This window comes from Silurus meridionalis, chromosome 20 (assembly GCF_014805685.1).
Source record: "Silurus meridionalis isolate SWU-2019-XX chromosome 20, ASM1480568v1, whole genome shotgun sequence".
In the NCBI taxonomy this organism is placed as follows: Eukaryota; Metazoa; Chordata; class Actinopteri; order Siluriformes; family Siluridae; genus Silurus; species Silurus meridionalis.
This window is the reverse complement of record NC_060903.1, coordinates 12977620-13000010: the sequence shown is the minus strand read 5'-3', so window position 1 is coordinate 13000010 and position 22391 is coordinate 12977620. Positions and strand designations below refer to the sequence as shown.

The window sequence follows — 22391 nt, the reverse complement described above, 5'->3', positions numbered from 1 at the left end:
GGGAGCGAAGGCTGGTCCGTGTCGTCCGTTCTAACAGACGAGCTCCTGTAGCTCAAATTGCTTAAAATGTTAATGCTGGGTCAGGACTGTTTTGCCAGCAAAAGGGGAACCAACACAATATTAGGCAGGTGGTCATAATGTTATGCCTGATTGGTGGCCATAAAGCTATGCCTGGTCAGTGTATAAATCAGCATAGCATAGCATGAGAGACCATAGCAAACAGCATAGTTGTTGTTTATAGTATTTTGGAAAAAGATCAGTATTCCACATGTACAATACTAATAAACTTCCACATGGCATAGAATAACTATTAAGTACGGTATTGGAATAGTATTTAATAGATTAGAATATGAAACCTTACAATGAATTCTATTAAATGAAATATTTCTGTTATAGGTGGAGCTGGAACTGGTTTGGGTGGGGGTGGTGTACCAGGTGCTGGTTTGGGTGGGGGTGGTGTACCAGGTGCTGGTTTGGGTGGGGGTGGTGTACCAGGCGCTGGAGTTTACCCTGGATCAGGTGAGCAAGCGAAACAGTGTAGTTGTAGAGATTTGCTAACATTAAGAAAAAAAAATAATTAATACCAAAAATTAAAAAATCAATAAAAACCTCAAAAAAGCTGTAGGTTGATTTGATCTTTTTTACAGCCTTTTTATTTAACTTAATTTTGTAATCTAGCATACCAGTGTAGATTTCTTCATTGCTAGAGACTCAAAGCACTTTTGCACGGCTCTCTGGACAAGGGTGCAAAATGCCCCAAATTTAAATGTAAACAGAAGTTTTCATAGTTCAGAACAAGTACTTGAAGTCAAAGCATATTACAAACCGCAATATCAGGGAGTGATCATCACTTTCTCTAGTGCATGTGATAGAAAGATTGACAGAAGAAAAGAAATATTTTAAAAATATTTATTTATTTATTTTATTTTTATTTTTTTTTATTAATATTTATCACCTGATGTCTACTGTACATCACTTTGGTTACAAATCACATTTTCACCTGCTTCCATCACATGACTCAATTACATTGATTTCTCACAGATATTTTGCAATCTAAATGCTCATTGAACGAAACTGGTCAAGGATAACATGCACTGAGGCTCTCTTTTTCTTTCATTTCATTTGCAGGAGGTCTTACACCTGCTCAGGCCAAAGCTGCTAAATATGGTAATCCATCTTTCTTTAAGATGCTGAATGAGCAACAAGTAGACAAACAGCCAAATACGATCAGACCTAATTAGAATTAGAAGCTAAATGTGGCACGGCACAGGCTACAGAGAGATTTAGATTTTATTATAGCAGATCAGTGCAAAAACCTTATACATGCAATAACTTGCAAAACACATTCATCAATTCACACGTTCCTTTCTATGTTAACAAATACCAAACTTGTATCATGCTGTAACTGAAGGTACAGCTTAAAAATATGTACTAAATCAACTAGTCCAGTAATCGAAGACAATAAAATGGGATGTTATGCTGTAGAACTGTTTGACGCATTACTTCCCCATTCAGTATATATTGCCAGTGGATTGGAAAACAGTCAAATTATTTTTTTCCAATCCGATGCAAATATGTACTGATCATCATATGCAGGTAAATTTTCAACAAGCTGTCTATGCAAGACGATTTAAGAGTTTCTCAGACATAGAAGAATTTTTCAAGGAAAAATGATCGAAATTTTATAAAAAGAATGAAAAGACTCCTAGATGGCTACAGAAAGTGTGCCAAGGGGTTGTTCTGAATAAGTAATTACCTATAATAATTATGTGTTGTATGAACTTTGCACATGCTACATTTATTGTGGATTAAAATTTTCTCTAAAATTTGTATAAAATTTATAGTTTGCTAATAAGTTAGTTGTATAAATCTCTAAATATAGCACCAGCTTTAACTTGGTGCCTCCTTTCCAGCTGCTTAAAATTGTCCACTTAGAAATTCTATTGAATAGATCTGTTTATAAATCTTCTCTAAGAGGTTCTTGATTTATTTCCTTTAAGGAGCTGCTGGTGGTAGTGGTGTTGTACCAGGAACTGGAGGAGTTTTCCCTGGAACAGGTGTGTGCATACATAAAAAGTAAAAAAATTGCCATGAGTGAAACTTCATACATTATCAATTTAAATGAGGGAGATTGGAGCAAGGAATGAAGTTGTAACTTTTCCTACATTAAAGAAATATATCATTTTATAAAAGTGATCTCATAATTATCCCATTCATTGTTTCCATACTCTTATTTACATTTTTGAGCCGATTATTGTAACAGAATAAAAAAACACGCTCTCATTTAACAGGTCTCTCACCTGCTCAAGCAAAAGCAGCAGCCAAATATGGTAATGATATCAGTGCTTTAAACATTTTTTTTTGTTAAACTATTTATAAAGACATTAACAAATTGAGATGTGTGACTTTGGTTTCAGGTGCTAGAGGTGGTCTTGGTGGAGTTCTAGGTCTAGGAGGCCAGGGTGGTAAGAGCAGAGTTGTAATCTGTATTACATAATATACCCTATAACATGTGAAAGAACTTTAAATGTCTCAATGACCACCCAATTTATTATTTATTTTTCTCTCTTTATTATTAGCAGGATATGCTGCTGCAAAAGCTGCTAAATATGGTAATTACCCTGCATTTATTATCTAACATTATTATCAAATATTAAAGGTTCCTTGGTGGTCTATTGGTTAGGATGCTGCGCTCTCACCGCTGGGGCCGGGTTCGAGCCCGGTCAGGGAACCAACCCCAGCCATTAGGGTTGCACAAGCCATAGTGCCGGTCCCAAGCCCGGATCAGTGGGGAGGGTTGCGTTAGGACGGGCATCCAGCGTAAAAACATGTGCCAAATCAAACATGCGGATGATCCGCTGTGGCGACCCCTAATGGGAGAAGCCGAAAGAACGTTTTATTATCAAATATTAGATACAGCACTAAATGATGTATAAATAAAACATAATGTTGTCTAATAAATTGTACAGCATTGATTTTGCATGAGTACAGATCCAAACCAATACAAATTGTACTAGACAGTATACAAACTGGGGCATAACACAATCATATGATTTGTATTTGTTTAGTACTTAAAATATATTTCTCTGGATCTCTATTTGGATTTAAGCCTATAGGCATATTGTAAATAGGAAGGTAATTTATTAGAGTGCTTCCAATTCCTTTTTGAATATATTTAGAACATATTATTTTTTTCTAATATTTGCAGTATAAATGATTTTTGACAGGTGTGCCTGGTGGGGTGCCTGGTGGGGTGCCTGGTGGTGTGCCGGGTGGTGTACTGGGTGGTGTACCGGGTGGTGTCCCAGGAGGTGTCCCAGGAGGTTTGTTAAAACACAATTTTATATGAATAAAATAAGGCACACTTAAGTGCAAACTAAGTGCAATAAATTCACAGTAGTGAAACAAAGTGTTTTTTTAAATCTTGGTTGTTTAGGATATCCTGCTGGTGCTAAAGCACTGAAATATGGTATGTACATTTGGTTACCTCTGTAATATGCTTTAAATATATATCTATTAGGGCTGTCAATCGATTACAATTTTTTATCGCAATTAATAGCATGATTGTCACGAGTTAACTTTTATTTTAATATAACTTTTAAAAACTTTACATGTTTGGGCCACAGCATATTTGAACGTTGTTTTTCATTTACAGGTGTGCCAGGTGGTGTGCCAGGTGGTGTTCCAGGTGGTGTGCCAGGTGGTGTTCCAGGAGGTTTGTTTAAAAATAAATAAATAAATAAATAAAAAGAATTAAACACACTTTTACATTCAATAAAAAGGGCATCTTGCAATATGTGCAGTAAAGTCACAGTAGTCAAGCAAAGTATTTGTTTTACATTGGGTTGTTTAGGATATCCTGCTGGTTCTAAAGCACTGAAATATGGTATGTACATTAGGTTACCTCTGTAATATACTTTAAATATATACACAATAGGGCTGTCAATCGATTAAATTTTTTTATCGCAAATTATAGCATGATCGTTATGAGTAAATTTGTGATTAATCTCAACTTAATCGCACATTTTATCTGTTTTAAATGTACCTTAAATTAATACTTTTTAAGTTTTTAATACTAATTAATCAAACTAAAATTCTAATACTCTAATTAAAATGGGCATGAACAAATATGGATGTTTTATGAAAATGTATTGTTATTATTAGTGAAACCATACTCAATATACAGCATAAAAATACTCGTAAATGTTTTAAAGTAATTATGGAGTTTTAAATTACGTAAATCATCAGGATACCAAACATAACTTCTGCTATGTTTCCACACGGACGATTTTAATTGCCGGATGTGTGCATTATGGCGGATTTTGGTGCTTGATTTGAGACTTGGCACGTCACTAAAACAAATGTTTACTGATTAAAAATTATTAGTGGTTTATTTCCTTTTTTAATTTGAGTAAAGAAAGGGCGTCGTGAATAAATGTGTGTTGTGCTGAAGGTTTTATTTTCGCCTCTTTTATATTTATTTATTAAAATTTTTAATAAAAATAGTCAAACAGAAATTATTAATTCATCATTTAATTAATAAAATAATCAGTTTTAATTAATTTGTTTTAGTAATTAATAAAATCAAATTTGCGTTAATGTGTTATTAACACCTTAATTTTGGCAGCCCAATTTTTTCATATTATTTTTAAATGTGTTACATGTTCATATCACAGCTCATTAAAAAAAAATTTTTTTTACAGGTTTGCCAGGAGGTGTGCCAGGAGGTGTGCCTGGAGGTGTGCCTGGAGGTGTGTCACATTTTATTTTATAGTTTGCATGCATATATATATATATATATATATATATATATATATATATATATATATATATATATATATAAAAAGGTTTTAAAAAAAAAAAAAAGGATATCATTTGCATTAAGTGGAATAAACTCAGTCTTTGTTTTACTGTGTTTTGTTAGGATTTCCTGCTGGTGCTAAAGGACAGAAATATGGTATGTACATCTGGTTAGATCTATAATATATAACTTTAAAACTTTAAATACCAATGTGTTGTTCAATGTTTGTCTGAAAAACCTATTGCTAAACTTTGCTTTTGATTTACAGGAGGTTTCCCAGGAGGTGTACCAGGAGGTGTCCCAGGAGGTGTCCTAGGTGGTCTTCCAGGTGGAGTTCCAGGAGGTGTTCCAGGAGGTACATTTTATTTAATATATTTTTTCCCCTTTAATAATTGAAAGAAATAAAAGTACATTAAACACATTTATACAGTAATGAAAGGAGGCAGTCTCACAAGGTGTAGGAAACTTACAGTAGTAAAACAAAGGCTTTGTTTATTGTGTTGTTTAGGATATCCTGCTGGTGCTAAAGCATTAAAATATGGTATGTACATTTGGTAACATCTATGACATATAAATATATATTTACATGCTTGTTTAAATGATTATTGTTAAACTTTTTTATTTAAAGGTGTCCCAGGTGGTGTGCCAGGAGGTGTACCAGGTGGTGTACCAGGAGGTGTACCAGGTGGTGTACCAGGTGGTGTGCCAGGAGGTGTACCAGGTGGTGTCCCAGGAGGTGCATTGTGTTTTAAAGTTTGTTAGAGTAAATAAAACCCAGTTGTATAATAATAAAAGGAGATTGCAGTACTTGTAGTCAACTCACAATAATAAATCTAAGGGTTTTCTTTTTGTTGTGTTGTTTAGGATATCCTGCTGGTGCTAAAGCACTGAAATATGGTATGTACATACACTCAAAGATAACAAAACTTCAAATAATGTCTGAATGTTGACTCACCTAAAACATAATTTTGAAGTTAACCAAAATGGTTAGTCATGTTGCCCAGGTTCTGGTGATGTTGGTATTCGAGTTGCTGGCAGTTGCTAAGTATGTTTATAACAATATAAAATAAAAGATTAGAGTCTCAGTATGCATAAGTTGAAATATTTTAGTGACATCTGACATTTAAAAGATGTTCTTCAGTTTGTCTTTCTATTGGAACTTATAAAGGTTCAATGAAGAATCTGACAACAGTGGAGACTGGAGATTGTGGGGTTTTTTATCCAATTTTCCACATTCAAAGCTACATGTATTTAGCTTGAAAATGGCCCTGCCCTGTAAACACAATATAGCAATATAGCCAAATGATTGTCAACACATTACCAGCACACAAATATGCTTGTTGAACACCCTGTCCCAGATTTAGTCTCCCCTTTGCATTTATTTACATTGCAACTTTACAGCATCTGGAGGGACCTACAATTATTTCATTTATACATATAAACATCTGAGGGTTATGAGCTTTGCTCAGAACTCAAAACCTCCCGGAAGGTGGCATTGGGGGAATTGTGCTAATTTCAGCCACAAGAGCATTAGTGAGAGTGATTAGTGATTTCAATGAGGTTTAAAGTCAGGGCTATGTGCTTCATACAATTTTGGTAAACGATGCCATTTAGGAACAGCACATGTAGGATGGCAAAGTTAGAGAGTCCCAATAGAGATGGTTTGGACATGTGCAGAAGAGGGACATGGGGTATATCAGTAGAAGAATGCTGAGAATGGAGCCACCAGGAAAGAGGAAAATAGGAAGGTCAAGGAGGAGGTTTATGGATGTGGTGAAGGAAAACATGCAGGTAGTTAAAAGAGGCAGATGTAGAGGACAGGGGGGTATGAAGTCAGATGATCCGCTGTGGCGTCCCCTAACGGGAGAAGCCAAAAGAAGAAGAAGTAGTGTACTCTGTACTCTCTCTCTTTCTCTCTCTGTATATTTAATATTAATAATATATGCATGAAATAGTAGATGTAATGTACTCTTAAAATAGCATTGCCATCAAACACCTTACATTTAATTCTGAATTCTTATAAGTAATGTAAAAAAGAATAAAGATACAGAGCATAATCTTAAATGTGACTTATTTTTGCTTCTCTCTGGATGTAAGGAGGAGTTGGTACAGCGCAAGGAGTCGTTGGAGGAACAGGCGGAATCCCGGGAACAGCCACAGGAGTCGGAAGTAATTCATTTTAAAATATATTAAATACAGGCTTTTTAATATTAGATCAATGTCCTAGGAATTTGTCCAATGTTCATTACTTCTCATTTACCATTGCAAACCTGTTTCAATGTCAACAGGGTCATTTTCAAAAGTACAAAACACTTTTCTTGACTGAATGTCCAGTTGAAAACAAAAGTGCAAGTTGCTTTAATTTATCGCTAGTCCCAAATAAAACCTGAAATGATCATGAAATTAATTTTACCAGAGGAAATGTTTACAAAAAAAAAAATTATTATAACATGGCCTTATACCTTTACAGCATATCCTGTTGGAGGTAAGCCTGCTAAATATGGTAAGATTTATTCTCAATTATGTTCCATTTTATATTTTTCAAATCTTACAATCCATAATAAGTGGCTTAAATTTAAAATGAGTAATCACCAATATCAAACCTTTCTAGGAACTGTAGGAGGTACAGGGACTATAACAGGAACAGGGGGAGTACCAACAGGGACTGGAATTGGAACTGGAGGTAAATTATGATTCTGACCCTTGAAAAATGTAACATCTTTACTTGTAGTACCATAAGATCAATATGCTTTTTGATATTTGAAGATTGTGTAATATTAGTTATTGTTAATTGCATGTTAACTGCACCAGCTGCTTTAATGTTTGATGTTATGTAAGCTAGTACTTTATGTATGTAAAATTTTCTCAAGATACAACAAGCCATGTTGTTTTAATTGGACACTTGGACTAAATCATTTAGAGATACACTTTAGCTAAATACGTCCATGTTGATTATCATGATCGCAAATGTTGAGCTATTTTATGAGTTTCTTCCTCATAACATCTAAGGGAGTTTTTCCTTGCCACAGTCGCCACGGCTGCTCATCAGGGATAAATACACATCGTTCACCTTCACTGTTAAATTCTGTAAAGCTGCTTTGAGACAATGTCTGTTGTGAAAAGCGCTATAGATATAAACCTGACTTGACTTGACTTATTTATTAGGTTACAGACTATGCATACCACCAATCTAAGAACTCTGTTGGGAGGGAATATAGTTAGAAAGCTATATTTTTTTATCAGCAGTAGGACTTTAGAAGTCGTTTTGAAAATTGCTAGTGACTCAGCTGTTCAGACATCGGGTATATTAAGAGGATATTAATTCTGCTACCTTAAAGAATGCCTTTCTTGTACCCTAAGAGATTATGGTTTGAGTCAAGCAGTGCCAGAGGATCAGAGGAGTGTGATGCATTGTGGGGGGTTTATTATGCAATTGAATAGAATAGATTTGCCTTCATTTCTCACATATACATTACAGCACAGTAAAATTATTCACTTCACATATCTGCCATCATACGGCACCCCTGGAGCACAGAAAGGGTTAAGGGCCTTTCTCAAGGGCGCAAATATAGCAAATTGGCAATACTGGGGCTTGAATCCCCAACCTTCCTATCAGTAACACAGTGCTTTAACCACTGAGCTACCACTCCGCAGCACTGCCTTCCAGCCAGTATTTCTATAAGAGCCATGGTGTTAAAGAAATTAAGATTTGAATATTTGCCACAGTATCAGTGACATTTTTATGTTTTATTTAATTAAACATTATGAGTTGTCATGAAATACATTTCCTAAAACATGTAATAAAGCATATGTTTTCTAGACAGCAAAAATGCACATAAGTACCTATTAAGCAAAAACATTGATGTCAGGCAACAAGAAAGACATTTGAGGCAACTTGTTGTACTGTATATACCAAGACATGTTTTGTATGAACCGTTTTTAAGGCCCTTAATGGCCCAGGCTCAGATTTATAGGTACCATATTTTTCGGACTATAAGCCGCTACTTTTTTCCCATGTTTTGAACCCCGCGGCTTAAACAACGAAGCGGCTAATTTCTGGATTTTTCCTGGGTTTTTCCCGGTTTCACAAACTTCAAGCCAAATAACTGAGCGACATAACATTAGACCAATAAAATTTCCAAACGGAAACAAAAAAACGCACCTCACCTGTGTTCTGAGCTGCACGGCATCGGGAGAAAAAACTTCCACCGGTGGTGATTTTTAAACGCACGACGATGCCAGAAGAAAAACTCTCGAGAGAAATAGTTGTGAAAGGAAGGAGGAAGACAGTGAACAATGACTTTCTTGGTAGGCTACTGTTTAGATACAAGCCACTAACACCAGTTGCAACAGAAATCATATAAGCACAGACAGGTTTCCAAAACTCGTGCTTTTTTATTTTTCTTGGTGACAGCGTAACGGGTTAGTCAAAGAAACTTAGAAATAAGCATCAGAAAATAAAAAGGACATATTCCTCGGTCTTGCACACATGCAGTATTACCGGAAAAAATGCAGCGGCAGCCTATTCCCAAAATACCGCTCTGCTCTTAAAGGGGCCACAACATATTTCACCCGTTACGCCGTGTAACAGACACTGTCTTTCGTTAAAGCCTGTGTATAGTTCATTAGTTTCAGTGTAGACATAAAATATACAAATATTTGTCAAATTTAGTGGGTGCGGCTTATATATCGGTGCTTGTAATAGTCCAGAAATTACGGTACATTCAATAAAAAGTTCTGTCAGTTTCTTCCAATTCTCTCCCTTTTTATGACTTATGCCTACATTAAATTGGGGAAGTTTTACAATATTTTTTTATTTACAGGATATCCAGTGGGAGTCAAACCTTCTAAAACTGGTACAACAATGCCTGCACTCTGTCAAACAGTAGCTCATCCAACAAAAATGATGTCTGTCCTAGGCATTTGTTTAAAGTGTGGTACTCTCTTATAGGTGGGCCAAGTTCTGGCATTACTGGAACCGGTGTTTCGGAACCTGCAGCTACACCTGCTGTGGGTGTTTTGCCAGATGATGATGGACTCCTTACTCCCGATGGCACGGGTTTGCCTGTGAGACCAGGTACTAGAAATACATTTGCCCCAGCTAAGTAAACCTGCAATACCCATCTTTTTTTTTCATTTTCTGATCATTGTCACTGACTGCAACTGTTCTTTTTGTAAAGCAAGGGGCCCAACTCTCGCCCCTGATGGAACAATTGTTCCAGGTAAGATCTTTAACATTTTAACATTTATGCTGTATGATCAAAAGAAGCACTGTTTTATATGGTTTAGACCATTCTAAGTACTAAGTACTCTTTATATATATATATATTCTGAGCCTATTAAGTCTACAAAATTCTACAAATATGCTTTTCAATGAGCTCTAAAGTCCATTATATTATATATAATTTATATTAAATTATAGTTTTTCCTATAACAAGATATTAAAACATACAAAGCTTGCCAGCTGATCTTACACAGGCACTTTACATTTACATTGTTAATGTCAGTAACATTTAATGCTTAACGATTTTAGCTTTAATACACTGAAGACTTTTATGTTATAAAATTTTCACAATTGGTAAAACACTTTGAAAAGTGATGGATGGTAGCCGCATGAAGATTAAGTAGAACATCTGCAGCTAATACTGACTTCATCCTGGATGGTGAATGGCTGGCAGATAAAAATGCACCAAAAACTTGCAACACCACAGAAGTATAAAATGTCCCTTTGTGATGATGTTTATGTATATGGGTAACTAGTTTTTTTTTTACCAAAATCCCAGAGAGAATCGTATATACAGTACTGACAGACTTTTTAAGTAGCAACTGAATATAGATGCAGAAAAAAAGAAAAACAAAGATAATTGTGCCTAAAATTGTAAATATGTTAATTTTCCAAGGTAAAAGATATATAAGGTACAAAAGACTTCCTCTTGGGGATATGGTAGAAGTTGTAAAAATTGTACTCGGCTTTGTGCTTAGCGCTTTCATTCTGATAAATAGTTACCCTGGATAAGCTCAGCTAAGTATTTGCTTTAGAGCAGCTGTTAAATGCGCAAAGACATCTTTCTATATCTATAGCTATCTGCTCTTGAAAATGATTGTTTCCTTTTTTTCCACTGAACTCTTATCAGAGGTCTATGTCTGGCCAATTAGGGCTAACATAACGCTTCATAGCTGATTCAGGCTACTATTTCATGGCAGTGCCCGTCAAGCCAGTTACCTCTGTGCTGCATTTCTTTAAACTGTTGAAAAAGGTTGAAGGTGGAACCTGTTGTTTCTTGGCAGGACCGACACCTAGTGTTGAAACTGGCAAAGCTCCTAAGCCCAGTAAGATTGCTTATGTGGCATGAAATTCTGTGATAAATGTTTCTCTAGAAAAAATAACCCTTCAGTCTGCCCATCTGTTTCTGTCATTTTCCACTAACCATGCAGACCTTGCAGCAAACTCTGCTTAATGTCAACATGGCATGCTTTAATTTAATACTTTGGGTGTCCAGATTAAACATTTTGTGGTGGCGTACACAGTTTGTGAGTGTTACATAATGTGTCAGATTTCTCTGTGGTTTTTTTTTTTTTTAATAGAGAACAGAAAAGAGGGGGAAATAAGATCGAGTTCAATTCATTAATGGTGGTGTGACTTCTGGATTGTTCTTATATGAGAAAACACAATCATGTTTTTTTTCAAGAAACTCTAGTTATTTCCCCCCCATTACAGTTCTCTTGTGTTTGTTCATGTATATGCGTCTTTTAATTGCTTATTTTCTGCTTTTTCTATGCAGGCAGAGGTGATGTACCTCAAGGTATACATTTCATTCTGAATTAAATTCTTGTATTTAGATTTATGGATTAAAAACATTTCCATCTATGTTCTTAATATAGTTAGCTTTCTTAGTGTTGAGGACCTAATTCAATTTACATTAACAACAAATATTGATATAAATCATTTAAGATACAGAGTGAGACATTGTGTGTCACCCATAATCTATATGTATTTATAGATTTAATTGTAAACTTTATTTGGACCTGTAGGGCTGATATATGTGCTTGTTTTTGACATGCATATTTAAAAAGAGGGGTAATTTGTGTAGACAATTGTGTTTTAGGAAAGTTTATACTGTAACAATAAACATTTTATCCTATTCATGGTGTCAGATTAAAGAATCAGTAGGACCTCTTTGTATTGCCACTTGATTACTGACTTCTTCTTTTAATTTATTAATTTTATTGCAAATTAATATTTTACTTATTTGAGAAGTGCATCAAAATAATCATTATGCATTTTTGTCCACTAGAGGTCGCTATATTTTTATTATTATTATTATTATTATTATTATTATTATTATTATTATTATTATTATTATTATAAAATGCTAAAAACATTTTTTAGAATCCTACCTACCATCTGAATAGTTTTTTTTTTCACCTAATCTTTTTTTAGGTACTCCTTTCAAAGCTCCCAAGACAGGCAAGTGTTTTCCTATTTGTAATTTTTATTTGTATTATTTTTAAACAAATTTGTGACATTGTTCATGTTCACAGGTGCGACCTCATATGGTGGCTATGGTGAGTCTTTATTTTACACTACATTTCAGGGTACATTTCAATACAATTTTCCCATTTACCCAGGTTTTGATTTTGTAGCAGCAGGTTCACAGTATATTTGAAAATACAGAGTTAAAGTTAGTATTGTTAAACAGAGTTTCCTCTCATTAAGGTCCTTATGGTGGCTTTGCCCCAGTTCTTCCAGGAGCCAAGCCAATTACAGCACCAGGTATAATAAGCAACATGCTCTTGCCTTAAAAATTGTATAATGTATAAAAGGCAAAAAGAGAAAGATCAATAAAAAGAGCCACGTCCTGAAATGCATGTGTAAAACAAATTCAGGCTTTACCTTACTTACAGTAAGTACATGATTAGGAACCAGATCCCATGTTGTTCTGATCTTTCTACAATTAGTCTGACTTATTGCAGATGGCCCTAACCAAAAGAACCGGATACTTGCTAGAAGTTCCTACTAGTTTAAGGGTATGTGATCATATCATGGTTTTATTACAGGTGTGACATATCCTTCTGGTGTTGGCCTTGGAGCAGCTAAACCACCCAAACCAGGTACATCATCTGCACATTCAGATTTATAAACTAATTCAAATTCACATTTTTTTGTCACATACACATTTAAACAGAGTACGACAGTGAAATGCTTTTTACGACTGTACAACATGTAAACAGGAAAATAGAAATAAAATATAAAAATAAAATAAAGTCAAATAAATAAAAAATATAGTGTAAAAAAGTATAAATATTATACTTATATCATACTAATATTTATATTATATAAATATTATATAAGATATATATATATATATATATATATATATATATAGAGAGAGAGAGAGAGAGAGAGAGAGAGAGAGAGAGAGAGAGAGAGAGAGAGAGAGAGAGAGTGAAAGAGTGAAAGAGTGAAAGAGTGAAAGAGTGAGATATTTGAATTAGACAGAAAGGGATGGATATAGACAGGAGTACAGTTTAAAGTGTAAACTATATTCCATGTTGTTCAATTTTGGACTCAAATATCCAGACAATATATACTACAGGCTCTATAATGTTGCATGCTGACCCTATTTGAAACTGGTGGTAACATCATTACAGTAATTCTGCACAACATCTAGTTAGTGCTGTTTGAAGTTAGGAGAAGGGAATGTCTGATAATAACTCCCTGTGGAAGTTTTTTTGCTGTTTGAAGCTCAGCTTCTAACGGACTTTTCTAAATTAAGCAAAAGTTTGTGTACAGTCAGATCCTCTGTGGTGATAAAAAGATCTCTGGCGAGGGAAGGAATTCTTTTAGTATGGAACCTCTACCTTCACTTTCTTTAACCGTTTTTTGACTCAGTGTCCTAACAGTCTTCTCTGTGATCTCTTTAGGCTATGGGTCATTGGGCACTGGATATCAGCAAGGTGAGAAAAAAACAGCAAATGCTTGTCATCCATGTATATATTTTAACAAAGAGCCACATACAGAGCTTGATACTGAAGCTATATATTATATATGACATAAATATTTGGGTGTTAACTTCATTCGGCCGATTTACGTTTTTCGTAATTACCTGCATACAGTTTATACCTACAGTCCAAGTTAATCCAGTTTGGTTTTAATTGATCATCTAGACCACCCCTCTTAAAACAAACTTTGTTTTGGCTTGATGGTATGAAACAATAGAAAATCAATAAATCTGATATTATTTTAAGATTGAACAGCTGTGTGTTGTCAATAACCATAAGCAATTGTCAAATGCAACCAAGATTTAACAAATATTCATGTGAAACTTTACACAGAATAGCATTCTTTACTACACTGGTAACCGTTAATAAACCTCAACATTAAAACACCAATGACAACATTTAGAAAATTAACACACGTCTTCCTTGATATTTCCTAACATTTATTTTTGATGATATTTAATAACTAAATTATTCACAAATTTCTTTAATATTCATAGTGTTAATATCAATCAATTGGCTTTCTGTAAGAAGACATTATTTAACATATATGAAAGACTCTCAGTGCTACTGTACGTCTCAGTAGGGTTCCCTATGATCTTCATGATGTGTTCTTATATGATGTGTCATATTAAAAAAAAACGATGCATATGTACAGTTTTTATAAAGTATATAAAGTCATAATAGGAACAAGATTTGCATGAAGATGTTTAATTATCTAAAATGTAACTATAAATATTGAATGTATTTAACATACTTATGTATGAACATACTCCTTTATACTCTTTATAATCTTTGCCCTAAACTTCTAGAACATGTAGGTGAAGTGCTGCACTATTTTGGTATATAAAATTTTCCTATTAACAGGAGCTGTTGCCCCAGGAACGTATGGAGGCTATCCACAGGCTTATCCAGGTAAGACTATCTGCAGCATTTTGTTAGTACTTTATATATGTGAATCTGTAACGTGTTTTTTGGTGTATGTTGTGGATTAATGATAAAAAAAAACAGCAGTTCTGACAGTATTTCTGGTTACAAGGGAAATTACAGGATATTATTTTTGGGTTATCTATTGTTCAGTGAGCTTAAGAATTACATTTTTTGGGACGAGATGCAACCAAAAGCCATATAACAAAGACAGCAGTGTGCTGAAAGGAGGAAAGATTGATTTATTACCAGTGGTGGTTTTATATAGATACGCATTTGACCATGCAGGGAATAGCATAGAGAAAAATCTACATTGTGATGAATATTAGGTGCAAAAAATGTCATACAGTTTGAGAAGTCTTGAGCTTGTTGCTTAAGGCAAAACATTTTACACAGAGAGAAAATAGAGTGATCAGCCTCTCACCTCTTTGCTATACATTTGAAACTGAGTGCATTTACCCTTGTTCTGGAGTAGGACCGGGATTGTGGCAGTATTGCAAGATGATGACAGGTAATGACTGAAAGCCTGACATTAGCTCAGTTTTGCAGCACACTTGCAGAAAGAGAAAGAAACAGAGATCAAGATGTACCCTGATATCAACCACTGGGTGATACTATCTAATACTACGATTTTTAACAGCCTCTTTCAAAAGCAGGTATATCTAATCATCCTACAAAAAAAAATATCATGCAATATTACAGTTGCTATAATATTTTTAAAATGACATACAAATTTTATTTTCCCATGATAGCCATGTAGCACTAGTGCAAAACTAAACAAGGAAATGTCACACATAAAACATGATTGTGTGTACGAGCTGGAGGAGAGATGCTTGATTTGCATAAATGTGGAATTGAGATAGCCTTTCAGCTTCTTTCTCTTTCTGTACACCATGTTGGGCTTTCATTTATTTTAGGACACTGACGTGCCAATAACTTACCAATAATTAAATTAGCATTGATAAAATAATAAGAAAAAAACATTGTGCTTATACAAGTTTTTCTGCTTTAATATAAAAAGCAAAAATAAGTCCCATGTCACAAATAAAATCTATTTGGCATGAAGGAAGTTAAATATTATTATATACACCATAGCAAAACTATTTAGAAACTATAAACAGAATTCCTCCTGTCATCATTTTTTTGGCATGTAGATGCTGGGACACTTTTTTTGTTTTTTATCCACATATGCATTTTTTTCTATTATTTCTCCCAAACTCTGAATCACTTACCTGCATGAAGATGTTGATGGTGGAAACATGTGCCTTGTGCTATCAGTAGCTAAATAGTGTGGGAATTTGATAGACCTTTGCTATTTGCTATGTAAAATCATACCAGGCCCTGGTGCAAATATCATGCAAAATGAATTTGTACCACTGACAGTCATTATTGCATACTGTGAAACCTCACACTGGTCTGATCATTTACAAACAATGGTCTATTGTTATCTTCTGCATTCTGAGTCAGCAATGAGCTTTTTGTTTTTCTTTAAATATGATCATGCTTATTTCCATAAACCAAAACCGATCCTTCTCTACTTCCTACTCTAGTTGGTGTTCACTTTTAGTACAGTGTCCTACCCTGCTTAGCACCTTAGCTACAGATTACTTGCTTGTCTGTTTATATGAAAAGTTACATAATTTGACAGTAGCTTCTTTGGTAAACATTTATTATCATCTAGAAGAGAAAAAATATTTGTTGTTGCACATTTAACGGATTTTTGAACGTGTTTTGCTATATAGGTATTCTGGTAGGATTAGAGTGGACTTTACTTAAAGTAGGTGCTGATAAGCAATGAATAACCTGAAATGAACTCCCTTTAAGTTGGCTCTTACCTTAACAGAACTGAAATATTATTTTTTTTTATCTTCTTCAATCAGCTCCTCCTTTCCTGAGTGACCATAAACAAACTGAATCAAGCTAAATTTTTTTTTTTTTTGCATTTTGTCTATACAGTTTGCCATTTTTTTACAAATGTATTTGGGCTATGACAGATTGGTTCGAATTCAAAAGTGGTGAACAAAGTACACAAACCATGTATTTAAGTTAAAGTAAAGGTAAAGTATTACTCAAGTAAAAGTAAAAGTGCTCCCTTTAAACTTTTACTTGAGTAAATGTACAAAAGTATTTACCTTGTATTTACCAAATGTACTTAAGTATCCAAAGTACTATGATTTATTATGGCTATAATGATCCTATTACCATCTGGCTTAATCAACTTAGTTTATGTGAATAGACTCCAATGTAACTCTTAGTACACCGATCTCATTTCAATTCAATTTTATTTGTATAGCGCTTTTTACAATGGACTTTTTCTAAAAGCAGCTTTTCACCGATTAAGCGGTAATAAGGTTATATAAAGGAATGTGTACGTTTATTGCCTATAAGTTTTGTTCCTCATAGTTGTTTATCCCTACTCTATTAATAGAATGAAATTAATTAGTCAAACACTGATTGTTATCTATTAAAATTAAAACCTTCTTTTCAACTACCTAATAAAATCACGCAAACAAGGCCACAGATGTTGTGGCAAATTAGAATCAGGAGTTTCTTCTATCATTTATTCCTCTCAAAATGTTCTGCTTGCTGATGAACTGGTGCTGAACTGTATGTAGATACCACCAAGTGCCAATCAAAACAAGTTCAAATCAGAGTGCATGCTTTTCCCTGATTGGTGGCTTGCTGCATGTTTGACCAGTTAAGATTTAATCCACCCATAAATAAAAATGGAACAACTGATTGTGCTAAATAAATTGATTAAAAAGTAAGATATTAAACTTTGAAATGTAGTAATGTAAAAGTAAAAGTCTCTCTAAGTGGAAATATTTCAGTTAAGTACAGATATGTGAAAAAGCTATTTAAGTAGAGTAACAAATTTTATTTACTCCGTTACTGTCCACTACTGGAATTCAACAGCTGATCTATTAAATAATTTTAACTTTCCTCAGTCTACACTAAGCATTATAGATCACCTCTATCCACTGCAGAGTTCTGGTTTAATATTTAGCAGTTAATTATGATACAAGTAAATTCTATGGCTGTGGCAACACTCGCAAAACAAAGCTATGTTAACTAGTTAGACACAAATCATAATCTTACGTGATGCCCATCACTTTAGATTTTTCTTATTGCTGCTGCATCATGGGGCAGCTGAGACAGTTGGACTAAATCACTATCTTTCTCTCTCTCTCTCTCTCTCTCTCTCTCTCTCTCTCTCTCTCTCTCTCTCTCTCTATATATATATATATATATATATATATATATATATATATATATATATATATATATATATAAATCTCAGTCAGTTGGTTTAATATGTAGACTTTCAAAATGAAGATGAAATCAGCAGGTTCTACTTTGGTAAAATCTCGGGAAAAAATAATATTAAATATATACTGTTTTTCATATAAAAAAAATCTTTGTGTTTAAGGAGGATATGTACCCGGTCTGACACCTCAGCAAGGTAAGTCACATCATACTGTATTTTGCTGTGCTGTGTGTGCAGCTTTACAGTGAATGTGAAGAACTAATCAAACAGAAAATATCCAAATATAGATATTAACAGATTTGTTTCTTTCATTAGTTAGTTAAATGCTGTGAAAGGATACTGTAAAATTATATATTGAAAAAAAATATATAACAACATGCATAAAGCTTAAGTCAACTTTTAGTGAAATCATGCAAAGATAATAATATTTCTTTTACATATTTCTTTTTTAAGCTAAAGCCGCCAAATATGGTTCACTTCAGGGATTCCTGGGTGGTGGAGGCTACAGAGGTATGTTATCTATTAATGGTTCACTTACCTGGCATATTCAAATGATTCAAATTTTCCTTCACCCATCCTAACCACAGTAATGAATAGTAGCTATTGAGGACCACATGTAAGGTTCCTTGAGTGCATTCACACACATGCTAATAGGCATGACACGACCTCACTGACACGTTTCAGGTTGGGTGTGTCCAACTGCCTGCCAATGAAGCCTGTGTCATCCCAGCTGGGATTTAAAAAACACGTTGCCCACCTGGCACTACAGTTCGAAGTGTTGAATGCTGATATTTATTAGTAATGCATTCAAATTTTTTATTGCTATCTTCGAGTAAAATCCTCTAATTTGCAAAAGTTGTGCTGATTGACGCTTCTAATTTGATTGGCTCCTGTGGGTAAGACAATTCACTTATCTGGATTACCAGCAGTTTTAGGCATTGTAATGCAATGTAATCATTTGATCCTCAGGCCAACAATCTATCTGTTACTGTGGAAAGAAATTGGGGTCCTTTGTCTAACCACAGCTTTGCCACTGGTTGATGAAATGTCACTGTACAGAGTGTCGCTCTGATTTGGCTTCATTTTGATCTTTTCCGATCGATAACTTCCAGGTTATTTGGGGGGGAAACGTGTTGTATGAAGAATTAAATAACACAACAATAAATCCCTTTTCATTTCTTTCCCTTGCTTTTTTCCTTATGTACGCTATAATTTATTTCAGAGGATTCAGTGGAAATTCAAAGAGAAAGAAACGCAATGTATATGTATGTCCATTACATATGGCAAAATCTTGAATATGGAATTTGCTGAATAATGAACAAATAGCTGAGGGAAGGGAACATTCCTGTGCCTTTGATTATGCCCCTAACTTGATTGTGATGTTTTTCGTTTTCAGGTGGTGTGGGGTGTCAAGGCAAAATCTGCGGCAGGAGGAGAAAGTAAAGACTCTCTTGGGATGTGAAATGACCTCAAGAAAAAATGGTGCTACTGCATGATCTAGAATGTACATTTGATATGCAAAAACAATCCTATCATGTACAAAAAGTCTGTTTTATACCTACAGGAAAGGTTTTTTTTTTTTTTTTTCTTTTTTTACAAACTCAAAGAGAAGCTGAGGAAAGCTGTTCACGTGACACATTCCACCATGTTGCCGAGATCTTATTTTGTAGATGGGTACACCAAATCAAAAATACTAATATCTAGGTTCATTATTTGTCATTGTATACCTTAAGGCACTTATTTCTTATTTTTTTGAGATTTTAAAAGACAAAAGCCATTATATTTCCCTTTGCATTGTGGTGGCAATAGTAGCAGAATTGGTTTAAAATCTTGCATTAGCTGTCTAATGCACTTTATTTTTGTTTATTCATATTTATACATGATACACATTTGTGCCTAAATAAAATAAATGGTTACCTCCTTGGAGACCTTTGTGCTCCAGTCAAACACATTCAAAACAAAATGTCAGTGGTGGTATTTTTGTACTCCTTTTCTGGCCTTTACACAATTGTAAAACTTGTATTAGAATTTGGATTCTACTGGTTTTAGGGAATAAAAAGTATGATTAATTCCATTCATGAAGAATTCTACAAAATGGGACTCTGGGCACGTGTCCTCGTAGTACATCAATACCTTTTACAGTACAAGCAGGTCAAAATCAGGATAACAAATTTAAAAAAGAAAAAGAAACAAATCAACTAAAAGAGCAATAATAGTGCTGATGTTACAATAAATGAGTTTTGAACCTGAAAATAAATGACATACTTCCTGACATTCCTTAAATAGGTGGAATTGGTGCTTCCATCACTTGATCTACAGACGTTTAACCCTTTATATTTAAAGAACTAGCTATTATATATCGTATGCATACAGTATGATGGCTTATGTAACTGCAGGTTAATTTTGCTTTTGTTGCTGTTTTGTTTGCACCATGTGAACTTGACCTTGACATTATTACCGAGTTTGTACACATGATAACAAAATATTGTTTTATTTTGCTTTCAGTACCTTATGCATTTTAGTCACTGTGGAAATCTGTAATACTGTATAAGATTTTTTTTTTTTTTAAGATTTTAAGCGGTTTGTCTGAAAGTTAAAGCGTGTGTGTGTGTGTGTGTGTGTGTGTGTGTGTGTGTGTGTGTGTGTGTGTTTATGTGTATGTGTGTGTTAAACCCTGGTGTGTTGATATGTCTATATTTTGTTTAGTTGACTAAGCTTCTCTCAATAAGCTTCACTAGCCAGTGTATTACCCGTCTAATATTAAATTAGTTCTTCTTAATGATTAATGAATCACATCATCGGTAACATGTACTGTTTCAAGTTCATCTGAGATGTGTTTTCCTTTACCTGGTGCTGTATTTGACCGCTCTGGGGTCAATTATGTCTAATGTGCCGTGGCATTTCCATCTAATTTAAACAAAGGGGTGGGGCTATTGCACTTTTTTATCCCACGGCGCACATTTCACATGTTCCAGGAAATCTGGGCCTTTTTACTGCTTTACTGAAAACAAAATAAACCGTTCTTAAACTAAAAATGTGGTCATGTGTCATTTCAACAGCAAAGAAGAAAGCTAGACCTATCAGGCTGGCAAAAACAAGACCTAGACTGCATTTAGAAGTGTACTGTTTAAAATGTAAAGTCAAGTAAGCTTTTACTACTGGACCAAATTATTAATATTACTATTGTAAATAGCATGTCAACAAACTGTACACCAAGATTTCTGGCATATTATTCAGTTATATTTTATGCCATATTCATGTTTTATTTATTTATTATTTAATTTATTATTTATTATCGTTTTATTAGACAGGCAATTAGTGAAAAAAATGATTTGATACCACAAAAGAGCTACAGTTGATGCCACACTTGCTGTGTTCAATTATCTCTCAGTTAAGCAGCATTAAAGAACCTGCTTTCTTAGAAATGAGTTAATTAGAGGGACATGTAGGACGTTTTGGAGACACGGTGAGGGTATGGTAGGATTATGCTGAGGATGGACCCACTAGGAAGGAGAAAAAGAGGAAGGCCAAGGAGGAGGTTTATGGACGTGATGAGGAAAGACATGCAGGTGGTTGGGTTGAAAGAGGCAGATGTAGAGGACAGGGGTGTATGGAGATGGATGATCCAAATTCCGATAATATATAAATTGTATAATTATGGATGAATTTGCTTTTAACACAGCAAAATTTAAATACAAATGAATGATTATGAATGTCATTAGTCTGTGGATAGTACATAAAGATTAAATCCACCATTGTATAACACCAAATATCTAGATTTCTTGAAATCAGAACAAGCATGTTGAATCATCTTTAGTACTGGCCAAGATTGCAGTGGGTCTGTTCTAGTACAAGTAACTGGGTACAAGGGATACATCCTAGAGGGATATATACAGTGCTCGAATTGAGGGGGGCTGGGGGGACCTGTGACCACCCATGACAAATAAAAAATAGATTTAGGGGGTTCCCAAGATTATTTTAGTAACTGATATATGAATTACACAACAACTGGGAACCCCTCATAAGACTTGACTCAATTATATATATATATATATATATATATATATATATATATATATATAGAGAGAGAGAGAGAGAGAGAGAGAGAGAGAGAGAGAGAGAGAGAGAGAGATTTTTAATTTATATATATATATATATATATATATATATATATATATATATATATATATATATATATATATATATATATTTTTTTTTTTTTTTTCCCTTTACACTTTGTGTTCTGGAGCAAGGGGAACATGCTGTAACAAGCTAGAGTTTGCATGCACTGCCATAATTGGATTGATATAAAGTATTGAGGACTATTCAGAATGCTTGCCCTTATGTATGACCTCAATCAGTCACATGTCACAGGTCCACACCTGGATGTTATCG

At 34.3% G+C, this 22391-nt stretch overlaps 1 protein-coding gene across 32 annotated transcripts in view; it reads left to right on the top strand.

Annotated features, from left to right (window-relative positions):
• Positions 1–21031, top strand: part of elna (elastin a) — a 71212-nt gene extending 50181 nt beyond the window's left edge. For 14 of the 32 annotated variants that reach the window (XM_046876301.1, XM_046876300.1, XM_046876299.1 and 11 more), the window contains 34 exons: positions 397–519; positions 1129–1167; positions 2001–2057; positions 2292–2330; positions 2418–2465; positions 2580–2612; positions 3228–3323; positions 3437–3469; positions 3656–3715; positions 3854–3886; positions 4704–4751; positions 4925–4957; positions 5070–5156; positions 5310–5342; positions 5430–5537; positions 5666–5698; positions 6899–6970; positions 7272–7304; positions 7413–7484; positions 9625–9657; positions 9753–9878; positions 9982–10023; positions 11090–11131; positions 11584–11604; positions 12243–12269; positions 12344–12367; positions 12519–12575; positions 12860–12913; positions 13727–13759; positions 14669–14716; positions 15204–15239; positions 18159–18191; positions 18450–18506; positions 19393–21031. In XM_046876301.1, the coding sequence (XP_046732257.1) occupies positions 397–519; positions 1129–1167; positions 2001–2057; positions 2292–2330; positions 2418–2465; positions 2580–2612; positions 3228–3323; positions 3437–3469; positions 3656–3715; positions 3854–3886; positions 4704–4751; positions 4925–4957; positions 5070–5156; positions 5310–5342; positions 5430–5537; positions 5666–5698; positions 6899–6970; positions 7272–7304; positions 7413–7484; positions 9625–9657; positions 9753–9878; positions 9982–10023; positions 11090–11131; positions 11584–11604; positions 12243–12269; positions 12344–12367; positions 12519–12575; positions 12860–12913; positions 13727–13759; positions 14669–14716; positions 15204–15239; positions 18159–18191; positions 18450–18506; positions 19393–19439 (1760 nt within the window). In that variant the 3' untranslated portion in view covers positions 19440–21031. The remainder of the gene's footprint in view (positions 1–396; positions 520–1128; positions 1168–2000; positions 2058–2291; positions 2331–2417; positions 2466–2579; positions 2613–3227; positions 3324–3436; positions 3470–3655; positions 3716–3853; positions 3887–4703; positions 4752–4924; positions 4958–5069; positions 5157–5309; positions 5343–5429; positions 5538–5665; positions 5699–6898; positions 6971–7271; positions 7305–7412; positions 7485–9624; positions 9658–9752; positions 9879–9981; positions 10024–11089; positions 11132–11583; positions 11605–12242; positions 12270–12343; positions 12368–12518; positions 12576–12859; positions 12914–13726; positions 13760–14668; positions 14717–15203; positions 15240–18158; positions 18192–18449; positions 18507–19392) is intronic. The other 18 variants (XM_046876282.1, XM_046876276.1, XM_046876284.1 and 15 more) reach the window with 13 other exon arrangements.
• The last annotated feature ends 1360 nt before the right edge of the window (positions 21032–22391 follow it).